Consider the following 13,133-nt stretch of genomic DNA (forward strand, 5'->3'; position numbering starts at 1 on the left):
TGTATACTGTAGAAGCGGGTAAAGGGACAGCAGCAAGGAGCACTTCAAACATAGGCTGAGAAGGTGCAGAATGACTGTGAATTGTGCGTTTGGCAGATTAAAAAATCTGAATGAAGAAAACATTCCCATTGTCATAGTAGCCTGTTGCATGCTCCAAAATCTTTGTAAGGCTATGAATGAAAAGTTTCCCCAGGGTGGAGCACTGAGGAAGATCGCCTGGTTGCTGATTTTGTACAGCCAGATACCAGAGCTATTAAAGGGGCATAATAGGGGGCAATTCAAATCAGGGAGGCGTTGAGGCAACATTTTGATAATGAGCTCCAGTAATGCATATTTCTATAAAGCAATCTGCATAAATTTCTTCATAAATTTCTGTTATCTTATTTTGCCTAAAACTTGTGATGATTCCAGAGTGTGATTTGTAGTAAGCGAATTATTAAAATGCACGTATGTTTTACTACCAGCAGCAATCACTACGTGTAGGACACAAATAAAGATTGGTTATCTTTCAGAGAGTTTGTTTTTATTAAACACCAGTTAACAAACATAAAAGAGTTGAAGCAGGGAGATAACAGGATTGGGCAGGGCAGGCTGTCATAGCTGTGCGTAAATCCAGCTATCGTTTTGGAAGCTGTCCTAAGGGGTGAATGGGATACCGAGATTTCCAGGAAGTTACAAGGAATGTGCGGGAGGCGTTTGGGGAGGACATGGGAAACAGTTCTTTATTGGCTGCAAGAGGGGGCAAGCATGCATTTGTTCTGCCTGCAGTGTGATTAGGGACTTCAACATCTCTGTTTGCTCCTCCATCACTTTTATCATCTGCTCCTGAGCCTTCAGAATGTGCTCCACACTGTCCTTTCTGTCCCACCTTTCCATTTGTCTTAACTCCCTGTGTTCTCTTTTTTCTGACTCAGGAGGATTGGATCACCTCTCGGAACATGTCCTCCTTGCTCTGCCTTGGTCGCTTTCTCATCTGGTAGAGGCACTTCTCCGGTTTGTAGGGGGTTCCCCTGAAGGCCACATCTACAGTAACACAAGAAACAATACATAGAAGCATGATTGTTAGTTCACGCACAGCATTGAATCATTATAGTAAAATACACCTCTTAACATACTAATCACTTTCTCACTGTCCCTTGGCATGCACACATCTCAGTGAACACCCTAAACATGGGGAGTTTGGCCCAGGTGAGGGGTGGGTGTTCAAGATGGGGCAAAGGATATAGGTGATGTTTTCAGAGGATCAGTGAAGGCGACAGGACAATATTGTAAATTCTACCACCATTTTCCACAGACAGCGGTCATTGAAGCCATCTCACTCCTGAGGGTCAGCAAGGATGAAAGGATGCATCGCCTGCATGCATGCAGCTTCAGACCTGGTCCCTATGCTGCTCGCCTGTGTGCCGCTTTGGTCCCTGCACAAGTTTCTGAGTGCTTCCAGGAAAGTTTTCTAAAGATTTCTCTGGAGGAGTCCCGTGAAATTTCGGTGTGCATCAACACCCTGTTCTGTGCAGCTAAGTAGGGCAGCAGAGGAATGTGAAGCACACTGAAACACAGCTAGTGTTATACATTTCTCTCCCTTCACCCACTTCTACAGTATACAGAGCAAAGGACAGCTGTACATCCTATAACGAAGCAGCATCAACCCAAAAAGATCACTTACCAGGGGTCTCCTCTCCTGCGTTATGCTCACCGGACATGGAGTGCTGGGATGGACTAGACCCCTCCGGAGTGGAAAAGAGTTCCTGACTTGCCACACCACACGACCCTTTCACGGGTTCCACAACATCCTCCAACTCCACCTCCTCATCCACAACTTTGTTCTCGGGGTTAGGTCCACTGTCCGCTGCCTCCAGCCCCTCCAAAGTGTCCCTGGTGGTGCAGGTGGGATCACTGCAAAGGATGGCATCCAGCTCCTGAGAGAAGCAGCAGCTCTTGGGCACAGCACCAGAGCCATGGTTTGCCTCTCTTGCCTTCTGGTATGCCTGCCTCTGCTCCTTTATCTTCGCTCAGCACTGCACCGTGTCCCATTCGTAGCCCTTCTCATAAAACCCAAGGGAAATCTGCCAGTAGGTATCGAAGTTCCTATAACTGGAGCAAAGCTAGGACTGGACAGCCTAGTCTCCCCATATACTCGGCAGATCCAACTGCTTCACAGTGGTCCAAGAGGGAGAGTGTTTGTTGCATGGAGCCGCCATGGTTAGCTGGGAAGATGCGATGTGAGTGCTCCACGCTGAGCAAACAGGAAGTGGAATTTCAAAAAGTCCCAGGGCTTTAAAGGGGGAAGGGGAAGGGTCGTCCACCTGATGCTTGTTTACCTGGCTGCAGGGCAGTGGAGTTTGAACTGCTGATCAGAGTGGTCAGGATGGGCATTGTGAGACACCTCCTGGAGACCATTTACTGTGACAAAACCAAGCGCGGTGTCTACACTGACACTTTGGCATTACTGGGATAGATTTACTTTCACCGTGGTGGGTGAAAATCATTTCCTCACTTCTAGATTTCCTCCAAGGGGATGGATTTATAAGCAGACTGGAGACTCATAACATTACTAGAAAAAAATAATTTAGATCTATATAAGAATCTTCAATATGGCATTGAGTTGGGTCAGACTCAATGACAATAAGTTTAGTTTCCCTGTACTTGGCTAATACATTCTTCCCACTAGATGGATACCTGAGGAAAAAATACTTGTGAATCCCCTTCAAAAATTCATAAGTTTACATATGCCTCTTCCCAATATTGGGTCAATCTTTTCTATTCCCCTCAAACAAAACTAAAATTACTGCCATATTCCTCCAGCCTACTCCAATGGGAAGGAAGTACAGTAGCAGCTTGCCTGCAATCCCTGTAAGCTGTCTTGGAAATTATTATATTCAACCTGAGCATAAAGAACAGCTGAGAGAGAACCTCTTCTCAGTGCACAGGAGCAGCAAAATAGGAAACCTAGTGTTAGACTGTATGAGGAATGGAAGAGAAAATAATAATGCCATTATATAAATCAATGAGGCACCCTCTTTTCAAATAATGTGTTAAGTTGTTGTCACCTTATGTCAAAAATAATATCAAAGCAGAAAGAGAAGGGATTCAGAGATGGACAACCAAATACATTAGATGTATAGGAGGCTTTCTTTATCAGGAGTCACTGAAAAGACTGGTTTCAGAGTAACAGCCGTGTTAGTCTGTATTTGCAAAAAGAAAAGGAGTACTTGTGGCACCTTAGAGACTAACCAATTTATTTGAGCATGAGCTTTCGTGAGCTACAGCTCACTTCATCGGATGCATACCGTGGAAACTGCAGCAGACTTTATATACACACAGAGAATATGAAAAAATACCTCCTCCCACCCCACTGTCCAGCGACACTGTGGGGTGGGAGGAGGTATTTTTTCATATTCTCTGTGTGTATATAAAGTCTGCTGCAGTTTCCACAGTATGCATCCGATGAAGTGAGCTGTAGCTCACGAAAGCTCATGCTCAAATAAATTGGTTAGTCTCTAAGGTGCCACAAGTACTCCTTTTCTTACTGAAAAGACTGCGACTGTTTTAGTTTTTATGGGGAAAATAAACGAGAAGACTTGATTTCAGGAACGCATGACACAGTTCCACATGATAGTCTCATAAGCAAACTAGGGAAATGTGGTCTAGATGAAATTCTATAAAGTGGGTGCACAACTAGTTAAAAAAAAAACAGTAGTTCTCATGATTCGCTGTCAAACTGGGAGGACATATCCAGAGGGTTCCCACAAGGCTCTGTGCTGGGTCTGGTACTAGTCAATACTTTCATTAACGACCTGGACAATGGAACGGAGAGCGTGCTTATACATTCTGGAGATGACACCAAGCTGGGAGAGGTTGCTAGAGCACTTTGGAGGACAGGATTAGAATTCAAAATGACCTTGATAAATTGGAGAATTGATCTGAAATCCACAAGATGAAATTCAAAAGACAAATGCAAAGTGTTATGCTTGAAGGAAAAATCAAATGCACTACTACAAAATGGGAAATGGTTAGGCTGTAGCACTGTAGAAAAGGATCTAGACGTTACAATGTATCACAGATTTAATAGGAGGCAACAATATGATGCAGTGGCAAAAAAAGCAAAGTATTCTGGGGTGTATTAACAGCAGTGCTGTATGTAAGACACAGAAGGTAACCTCCCACTTTACTCGGCACCGGTAAGGCCTCAGTTACAGTGTTTTGGGGCACCACACTTTAAGGAAGATATGGACATACTGAAAAGAGTCCAGAGGAGAGCAACAAAAATGAAAAAAGGTTTAGAAAATTTGACCTGTGAGGAAAGGTTAAAAAAATTGGTCATGTTTAGTCCTGAGAAAAGGAGAGGACGACAACAACTTGAAAACAATCTTCGAATATGTCAAGGGCTGTTATAAACAGGACTATGATCAATTGTTCTCCATGTCCCCTGAAGGTAGGACAAGAAGTAATGGGCTTAATCTGTAGCAAGGGAGATTTAGGTTAGATATTAGGAAAAACTCTAACCATACGGATGGTTAAGTACTGGAATAAGTTACCAAGGGATATTGTGAAATCCCCATCACTGGAGGTTTTTAAGAACAGGTTAGACAAACACCTGTCAGGGATGATCTAGGTATACTTGATCCAGCCTCAGCGTGGGGGGGGAACTGGACTAGATGACCCCTCAAGGTCCTTTCCAGTCCTACATATTTCGATGATTCTGTGGTAGGCATATAAAAAAATGTATAGAGAAGTTGCATTGGAAATCCCTCTTTACCTTTTCATTATATGAGAGCAAGAGCAAGGAAATATCAAATTAATTAAAAGACAACATGTTTAAAATTGATAAAAACTTTTTTTTTTTTAACAGAATGCATAATTATCCCATGGAACTCATTGCAACAAGACAGAGGCCGAGAGCTTAATAAGATTAAAAAATTATTAGCCATTTATATAAATAATCCATAGTTATACTAAATATGACAATTTTTAAAAACGATATAAACCCTCATGCTTCAGAGCATAAGCCAACCACTAACGGATAGGGGGAGGAAGAAACTTCAATAGGCAGGTTATTCCATTAATTATCCACTAAGGGGTTTCTTGCACCTTTCTCTGAAACATCGGCTATTGGCAATTGCCAGACACAGGACACTGGAGTAGAGAGACCACTACTTGACTTAGTATGGCAATGCCTGTGTTCCTATGAATATACTATTGTGGGGAAAAAATGAAAAGCCATTTGTTCATCCCAGTTCTCTCATTTCAACTGCTAGATGTTATAGCTCAGGTCATAGCTCTTTCAGTCTTTAGGTAAATATGGCAATGCCTATTGCCACCTACACAGTAAATGCAGTTGGCCCAATCTTTAGAACTTACATGTGACACTAAATAACTGAACAAAGCTGGGACCTCCAGAATAATTTTTTTTAACAGTTTACTCTAGCACTATATAACAGGGATACATACATACCCAGGTTTGATTTAATACACTGCTTTCCTCCCCATCCCATTACCTGATTGTCGAATCCGTTGAAGGGTCTGCTGCACCAGAACCTCTGAACGAGGGACTATAACGATGAAGTCTACTTTGCTGAAGTGGCCCAGATCCAGGCTTTGATTGCCACTGTCTGCTATAGCACATACCTGGGACAAAAGCTTTCTGGCAACTGTAAGCTGTGGCTGATAAATTTGGAAGGTGGCAATATCCAAATCTAGTAAAAAAAAAAAAGGCATCAAAATTTAAATTATTTTACATTGAACAGCAGCCTTCAAAATACTCTGGTTTACATCATCAAATAGATGTACATCAAACAGAATAAATCCTAGATTTATGGTGAAACTGGTGTACATCACCACCACAGAATCTACTTTTCAGATCAAAATTTGGTTACATACAAGATACTCTCAGCAGGGTAGTGGCCATTTTTTCATTGCATGTAGTGATTTGAAGCTTTACAAGGCTGCAACTCAGTGAAACCTCAGTGCCTAACCTCAATGCCTGAATTGCAACCATTAAGGGAAGCAATGCATGTAGTTCTAACCTTCTCTTGCCACATACAGTTCCTTGAACATGCCAACACATGTGGAGCAACCATACGCTGCTGAGACTGCTGTGCTCAGGCCCCATTGAATGACATCTACTGCTCTGCTGTGCCGACATTGAAACAATTCTCATTTACTGGGTGGCAAGCCAATTAGTGAGAACTTACCTGAAAAGTCAAACCATCATAGTTTCTACCTTCTCGGTTGTGTGACCATGACAGCATCAGACTGGCCACTTGTTTATGGAAATGGACTGGAATGAAAGGTTGAGTGAGAGACCAAAGACCCTCAATCAAGAGGTGGAGCAGAAGTCCTGATTTTAAGGCAGCTTAGTCATGGATGTACATGGAAACCTTAAGGAAGGAGTTGCGTCAAAGCTAGCTACGAAAACTTTGGGGCCTGGAATTATATCATTTAGAGAAATGTTTTCTCTAAGCATGTGTCAATGTTCACATCTGCCAAAGAGCAGGTACAGTCCTAAACTTAAAAATAGTTAGTGGGTATATTCTATGCACTTTTATATACACTTCGCTAGTCCTGAATAATTTAAACTCTTAACGTACTACTACCAAATTTTACCTTGTAGTAACATTTTAGTTATGGCTCTGTCTGTTTTCCTATTACAAAAACCAGTGCGGATGGATGGAAAACTTGGCTCAAAGATGTGCCTGGGAGAAAATTATTTAAAAAAACAAAAATAAAACCATTTAAAAAGATAATATATAGTAATAGTTTGTTTATTTTAAGCAATATACAACTAACATCTTTGTATTTTAAGTAACAATTTGAAGATATTTTGGTCCAAATGTTGAGTGCCAATTCTGCCATGCTTATGTTATTGATTTCCATGCAGCTACTTGTGGAGTAAGGCATTACACAACGTACGTAAGTGGGGCAGACTGGCCTCTCAGGTTTTATTCAGTCTTTACTAAATGAATTCTTTGTATCAGTATTCACTGCAGAGGATGTGAGGGAGATTCCCACACCTGAGCCATTCTTTTTAGGTGACAAATCTCAGAACTGTTCCAGATTGAAGTGTCAGAGGAGGCTTGGGAACAAATTGATAACCTGAACAGTAATAAGTCACCAGGACCAGATGGTGTTCACCCAAGAGTTCAGAAGGAACTCAAATATGAAATTGCAAATTTATTAATTGTGGTATGCAACACTATCACTTAAATAAGTCTGTCTACCAGATGACTGGAGGATAGCTAATGTAATGCTGATTTTTAAAGAAGGCTCCCGAGGCAATACTGGCCAATTATCCTAACTTTAACACCAGGCAAATTAGCTGAAACTATAGTAAAGAACAGAATTATCAAATACACATGAATATGATGTGTTGGGGAAGGGTCAACATAGCTTATGTAAAGGAAAATCATGCCTCACCAATCTATTAGAATTCTTTGAGGGAGTTAACAAGCAGGTGGACGAGGCTGATCCAGTTGAGTTAAGTCCAAAGCTGACTGCAAAGTGTTAAAAAAGGGATCTCACAAAACTGGGTGTCCGGGCAAGAAAACAGCAGATTAAATTCAATGTTGATCAGTGCAAAGTAATGCACATTGGAAAACAATCTCAACTATACATACAAAACTATGGGGTCTAAATTAGCTGTTACCACTCAAGAAAGATCCTGGAGTCATCATGCATAGTTCTCGAAAAAACCTGTTCTATGTGTGGTGGCAGTCAAAAAAGCAAACACACTATTAGCAACCATTAGGAAAGGGATATATAATAAGACAGAAAAAATCATAATGCCACTATATAAATCCATGGTATGCCCACACCTGGAATACTGCGTGCAGTTCTAGTCACCCCATCTCAAAAAAAAATATAATAATTGGAAAAGGTACAGAGAAGAGCAACAAAAATTATTAGGGGGTGGTACAGCTTCCTTATGAAGACAGATTAAAAAGACTGGGACTGTTCATCTTGGAAAAGAGCTTACCAATAAGAGATATGATAGAGATCTATAAAATCATGAATAGTGTAGAGAAAAAGTGTTATTTATTCCTTTACATAACACAAGAACCAGTGGTCACCCAATGAAATTAATAGGCAGCAATCTTAAAAACAAACATAAGGAAGTACTTTTTCACACAACACACAGTCAACCTGTGGAACTTGTAGCAAGGGGATGTTATCCCTAAACCTCTCACTTCCAGAAGCTGGGACTAGACAAGAAGGGATGGATCACTTGATAATTGCACTGTGAAGAGTCTGGTACAGGCTACTGTTGGAAGTCAGGACACTGGGCTAGACAGACCATTCGTCTGACTCAGTATGGCCATTCTTATGTTCCTATATACTCAGGCAAATTCCCACTGCCTTCATTAAGAGTTCTGCCTGAGTAAAGGCTGAGTAAAAACTGAGAAAGAATTTGGCCCTAAATGTACAATTTAAAACTCAAAAATAAACTCTGAACAGTTAGAAACAATCAGTTAACTAAATACTGAGATTTTAAAGTGGGAGGGGGGAAGAGGACCCCAGGTCCCACTTTCCACTGTTTACCCTTCTTTTCTCCCTCAGTTGGCGGCCCTTCGGGAGCTCTCTGAGAGCACCTGCCTGCGGGAAGGAGGTTTACTACTCCTCTTCCCTTTCCCTTGCAATAGAGGAGGATCTGGTTGACACAGCTGTCTCCTCCTCAGCTGGACTACCTCTGTTACCAGCAGTCACTGGGTGCGGCAGCCTTCTTCCTGTTCACCGCCCCTTCCTGGGGTAAATTCCCCCCTTTTAAGATCCTCTCCCTCTAGGCTGAACAAGCCTTGCAGGTGCATCTCATTAGTTTCGAACTGGCCCAGAGGAGCTTGTTAGTCTCCTCCATACAATGTGAGGGTGTGTCCCTTCACCCATCCCACCCCTCAAGACAGAAAGGCTGTTCAGGGGTGGGTTGTCTCCATCCCTAATCTCCCATGAAAAGAAATCAGTGTTTGTATGGTCCTTTCCCGCCTGGTGTTGTACTTGGAAACTATAAGGTTATAGTGCAAGGTACCACTTCATTATATAGGGGTTCATATCCCTCGTGGTCTGGATCCAGTGTAGGGGTGTGTGATCAATGATCAGGGAAAAGGGTCTACCCAAAAGGTAATAGCTGTGGGCATCTACCATCCATTTGATAGCTAATGCTGCCTTTTCAATAATGGGGTATGACTTTCCCTAGCAGATAGCTTCCTGCTTAGGTATAGAACTGGGTGTTCTTCCCCTTGGAAGTCTTGCGAGAGGACGGTGCAGATGTCAGAAGCATCTGTGCATAATATAAATTCCAAAGAAAAATCATGGCTGAAGAGCATGGGTGCCTGGCAGAGTCATGTTTTCAGTTCCCTGAACACTTCCTCATACTTCTTATCCCAAGGGATCTTCTTAGGGTTGCTGTTTTCTATGAGGTTCATTGGCGCAGGGGAGGCAGGGATTGAGGCAAAGCTGCGGATAAACCACCAGTAATATCCTGCCAGGCCAAGAAAACATCCAACTGCCTCTGTCTGGTGGACAGGACATGCTTTGAAGGCCTGCATCTTACTGACCACCAGCTCCACCACGTTACCTCCTATGTGGCACCCCAAATAGGTTACTTTACTCATAGCCACCTTACATTTTGCTGAGTTGGCCAGAATTTCTGCCTCCTGTAGCGCTTTTAAACTCTGCTCTTAAATGCTGAAAGTGATCTTCCCCGGGAGGGACTGTAGACGACAATATCATCAATGTAGGCCACCGCATACTGATGGTAGGAGCTGGGGATCTTATTCATAAGTCATTGCAAGGTAGCGGCAGCTCCACGGAGGCCAAAAGGCATGGTCTTAAATTGGAAGTGCCCAAAATGGGTGGAGAAAGCAGTTTTCTCTTGCAAGGAAGGGGATAAGGGGATCAACAGTGCTCAGGTGCTTCGCCGGTCCCAGACATTCTACTAACTCGTCCATCCTTGGCATTGGGTAGGTGTTGAATTTTGTGATAGTACTGACCTTCCTGAAGTTGATGCTGAACTGAACCATACTGTCTGATTTGGGAACGAGAACTATGGGGCCCCTCCATTCACTTCTGGATTCTATAATCATCCCCATCTCCAGCATCGCTTGAACTTCCTCTCAGACCATATCTACATCTTTTGTGGCAATGGTCAAGGGTTCTCTCAAACTACCTGGCCTGCGGTAGTCTCTAGGTGATGTTGGACCAATCACATTCTCCATGGACAGTTGGAGAACACTGTTGCAAAGTCCCCGATTAATTGGAGGAGTTGTTTCCTTTGTGCAGGGGACAGCAATTCACCCCCAGTATTGCTCCTGGAGCTTCATCACTGGGCACCTGGGGCCTCAATTCTGGCTCTGCTACAATAGGAGTTATCAGCAGGGCCTGCTGCGCCCTCCAAGGTTTGAGAAGGTTCACGTGGTAGACCTTGGTTTCCTTCCTCCACTCAGATAGTCTGATCTCAGTCTACAGGCCTTACCTACCTGACCACTTTGAATGGACCCTGCCATCAGGCTATTAATTTGGACTCAGATGTGGGCAGAAGTAGTAGAACATGGTCACCCACCCGTAGCCATGCCTTCCTATTGTAATTTTGTTCCTAGGTGTGCTAGGCCTTCCTCAAATTCTCCCTGGCGACCCCCCCTACCCCACCTATGTTTCCGAGTTGCACCCTTAACTGCAAGATATATTGGGTCGTACTTAAGGCCCCCATGTCGTCTTCTTCCAGCCTTCTCACAGCAAGTCCAAGATGCACCATGGTTGGCAACCATCGAGCAGTTCAAATGGGGAGAACCCCGTAGAGGCTTGTGGGACCTCCCTTATAGCAAACAGGAGTATTGGGAGTAGCCGGTCCCACTGCTTGGGGTTGTCATTGACAAAGCACTTCAACATCCCTTTCAGTGTCTTATTAAGCCACTCTATTAAACCATTGGTCTGTGGTGGTACACTGAGGTCTCCAAGGACTTGACCTTTAGGAAGGAGCATAATTCTTGTATCAGTTGGGAAGTGAATTTAGACCCTTGGTCTGTTAATATTTTGCAGGGAAACCCTATGTGTGAGCAGAGCTTTGAGAGCTGTGGAGCTATGGCTGTCACTTTTGGGTAGTGGAGAGGAACAGCTTCCAGATACCTGGTTGCATCACAAGTATGTACAGATGCCCTGCTGCAGTTTTTTTCTAGAGGTCCGACCATGTCCACCCCTATCCTTTCCAAGGGGGTCTCAATCAAGGGCAGAAGGACTAAGGGCGCCTTAGGGATCCCCCTGCTGCTGATTAGCTGACCTTCTGGGTAGGAGGAACAGCATTCTCTCACCTCATAGTGTGCACTTGGCCAATAGCATTGGGCTAATATGCAAGCCAACGTATTTTCTCATCCCAAGGGTCCTGCACAAGGGATATCATGCTCCAGCTGTACCACGGCCTGGTTGTACTGGCATGGTACTAGCAGCTGGTTCCTCACCAACCCAGTTTGCTGAATCTTCTCGATTCGATACAAGCACCCCTTCTTGAGTGCAAAGTGTGGGTATCGTTCACCTCCCTGAGACTCTGTCACTTCTCCATTTATGGGGTCCAGTTGCTCACATGCACAGTTTAATATAGAGTTGTTCCTGTGTTCTAACAAAAAATTCCTGTCCCATAGGAGAGCTTCCAGGTCCTGATGGCCTGCCTCTTCCTCCCCTGTGGGGGTCTGTGGCTGTGTTGCTCAGGACATCCCTTCCCCGGGGTTGTCAGCGTCTCTAAGACTTTCCAAGCTCTGGGGAGCTGGTATCCCCACTTGACCCCTGTTCTTGTTTGCACCTGAGAGCTGGGTATTAATGACCTGCCAAAAAAAAAAAAAAGCACCCATCTCAGCCTGTGATCACAGCATAAGCCAACTTTTCTGCTACAGTTACGGTGGTGACCGCAGTATGGGCTCCCACCATCAGCTGTAGCTGCTGGCTGAGATAGGACTTGACATCGCCACAGATACATTGAAGGTGAATCATGTTCTTAGGAGTAGTGTCACTTCCCACCATGAAGGTCTGGACCACCATCTGGCTGCAGTCAGAGTCCAAAAATCCTTGAATCAGCTTCCCGTTGACTAGGACAGGTACCATCAACTTAGGGGGAGTTTTTTTTCCAGGCTTAGGCATATTCACATTCCATCAGCATTCACTCCCTCTTAATGTACCTTGTCTGTCCACAAGAATAGAATGTTAATGGGCTGGGTTGCCAGCCTGTTTCCTAGGTTTAGGGAAGCCTGCCTGCAGAGTGCTGGTTGGACCTCCATCTGTGAGCCATGCTTCAGTAGTCTAGGGTACCCCGTGATCCCTCTGGCAGCATTGCATTTGCACTCTGCCTCCTTTTCCCCAGGGCTGCCTTGGGCCTAAGTGGCAGTCTGTCCATCTGAGAGGATACCATTAGGACTGACTCCCTGTGGTAGACAGCTGTGGGCTCTGGCTCACCTCCCTCCCACGTCCCTTGCCCTGCTGATGTCCAGCTTGATTCTGCCTTTAGTGACCCTTCAGCTTCTACGAAGTCCTTCATTAACCTGACTGCTTTTGATAGCGTCCCTAAGTGACGCTGTAGTACCCATGCCCTGTCCCCCATGAGCAATAATCTTTATAAACTCTTGCGTTACAATGGCCTCAGCTACTTAGGTCCCTGAGTATTCCTCTGGGTGGAGCCACTTCCAGCAGTGTTCTTTCAGCTGTTGTGCTACTATTCAGGATCACGCCCCCTTGGGGTATCTCTTGTCCATAAACCACTGGCAGTGGGTCTCTTCTGAAATATCCAAATAGTCCAAGATGGTGGACTTCACTTGCTTGTTATCTTTCACCCACTCCAAATCCAGATTACAGGAGGTGGACTGTGCCAGACCCATCAAGTAAGGGGCCAGGATTGGAGCAGATCGTTTTAGAGGCCACTGGGCTTCCAGTGCCACCCTCTCAAACGTGACTAAAAAGGCTTCAAGGTCATCTTCCATCCCCATTTTGGTGAGCTTTTCTGGTGCAGGTGAAAGAACCCCTTCAGTGGAAGCGTGACGCTCCCGTCTCCCCTTGTGGGCATAGGGTTGGTACTATCTGCTGTAACATTTCCTTTGGGAACTCTTGCTGCTGGGTCATCAGTTGCCTCAGCAGGTATTGTTTTGGGTGGCTTTAACCTGCTGCTG

At 44.3% G+C, this 13,133-nt stretch overlaps 1 protein-coding gene and 1 long non-coding RNA gene across 2 annotated transcripts in view; both read right to left on the reverse strand.

The window, feature by feature from the left end:
* GREB1L (GREB1 like retinoic acid receptor coactivator) overlaps positions 1-13,133 on the reverse strand; it is a 221,187-nt gene that overhangs the window by 52,190 nt on the left and 155,864 nt on the right. The window contains exon 17 of the mRNA XM_084619690.1: positions 5,496-5,693. Within this exon, the coding sequence (XP_084475816.1) occupies positions 5,496-5,693 (198 nt within the window). The remainder of the gene's footprint in view (positions 1-5,495; positions 5,694-13,133) is intronic.
* On the reverse strand, positions 502-2,532 carry LOC311516060. The gene is made up of 2 exons (XR_014710310.1): positions 1,664-2,532; positions 502-1,023 (listed from the first exon to the last, which is right to left on the reverse strand). It is a non-coding gene; the product is annotated as an uncharacterized lncRNA (long non-coding RNA).

The sequence above is a fragment of the Lepidochelys olivacea genome (genome assembly GCF_965140295.1).
Source record: "Lepidochelys olivacea isolate rLepOli2 genome assembly, chromosome: 2".
Lineage (NCBI taxonomy): Eukaryota > Metazoa > Chordata > Testudines > Cheloniidae > Lepidochelys > Lepidochelys olivacea.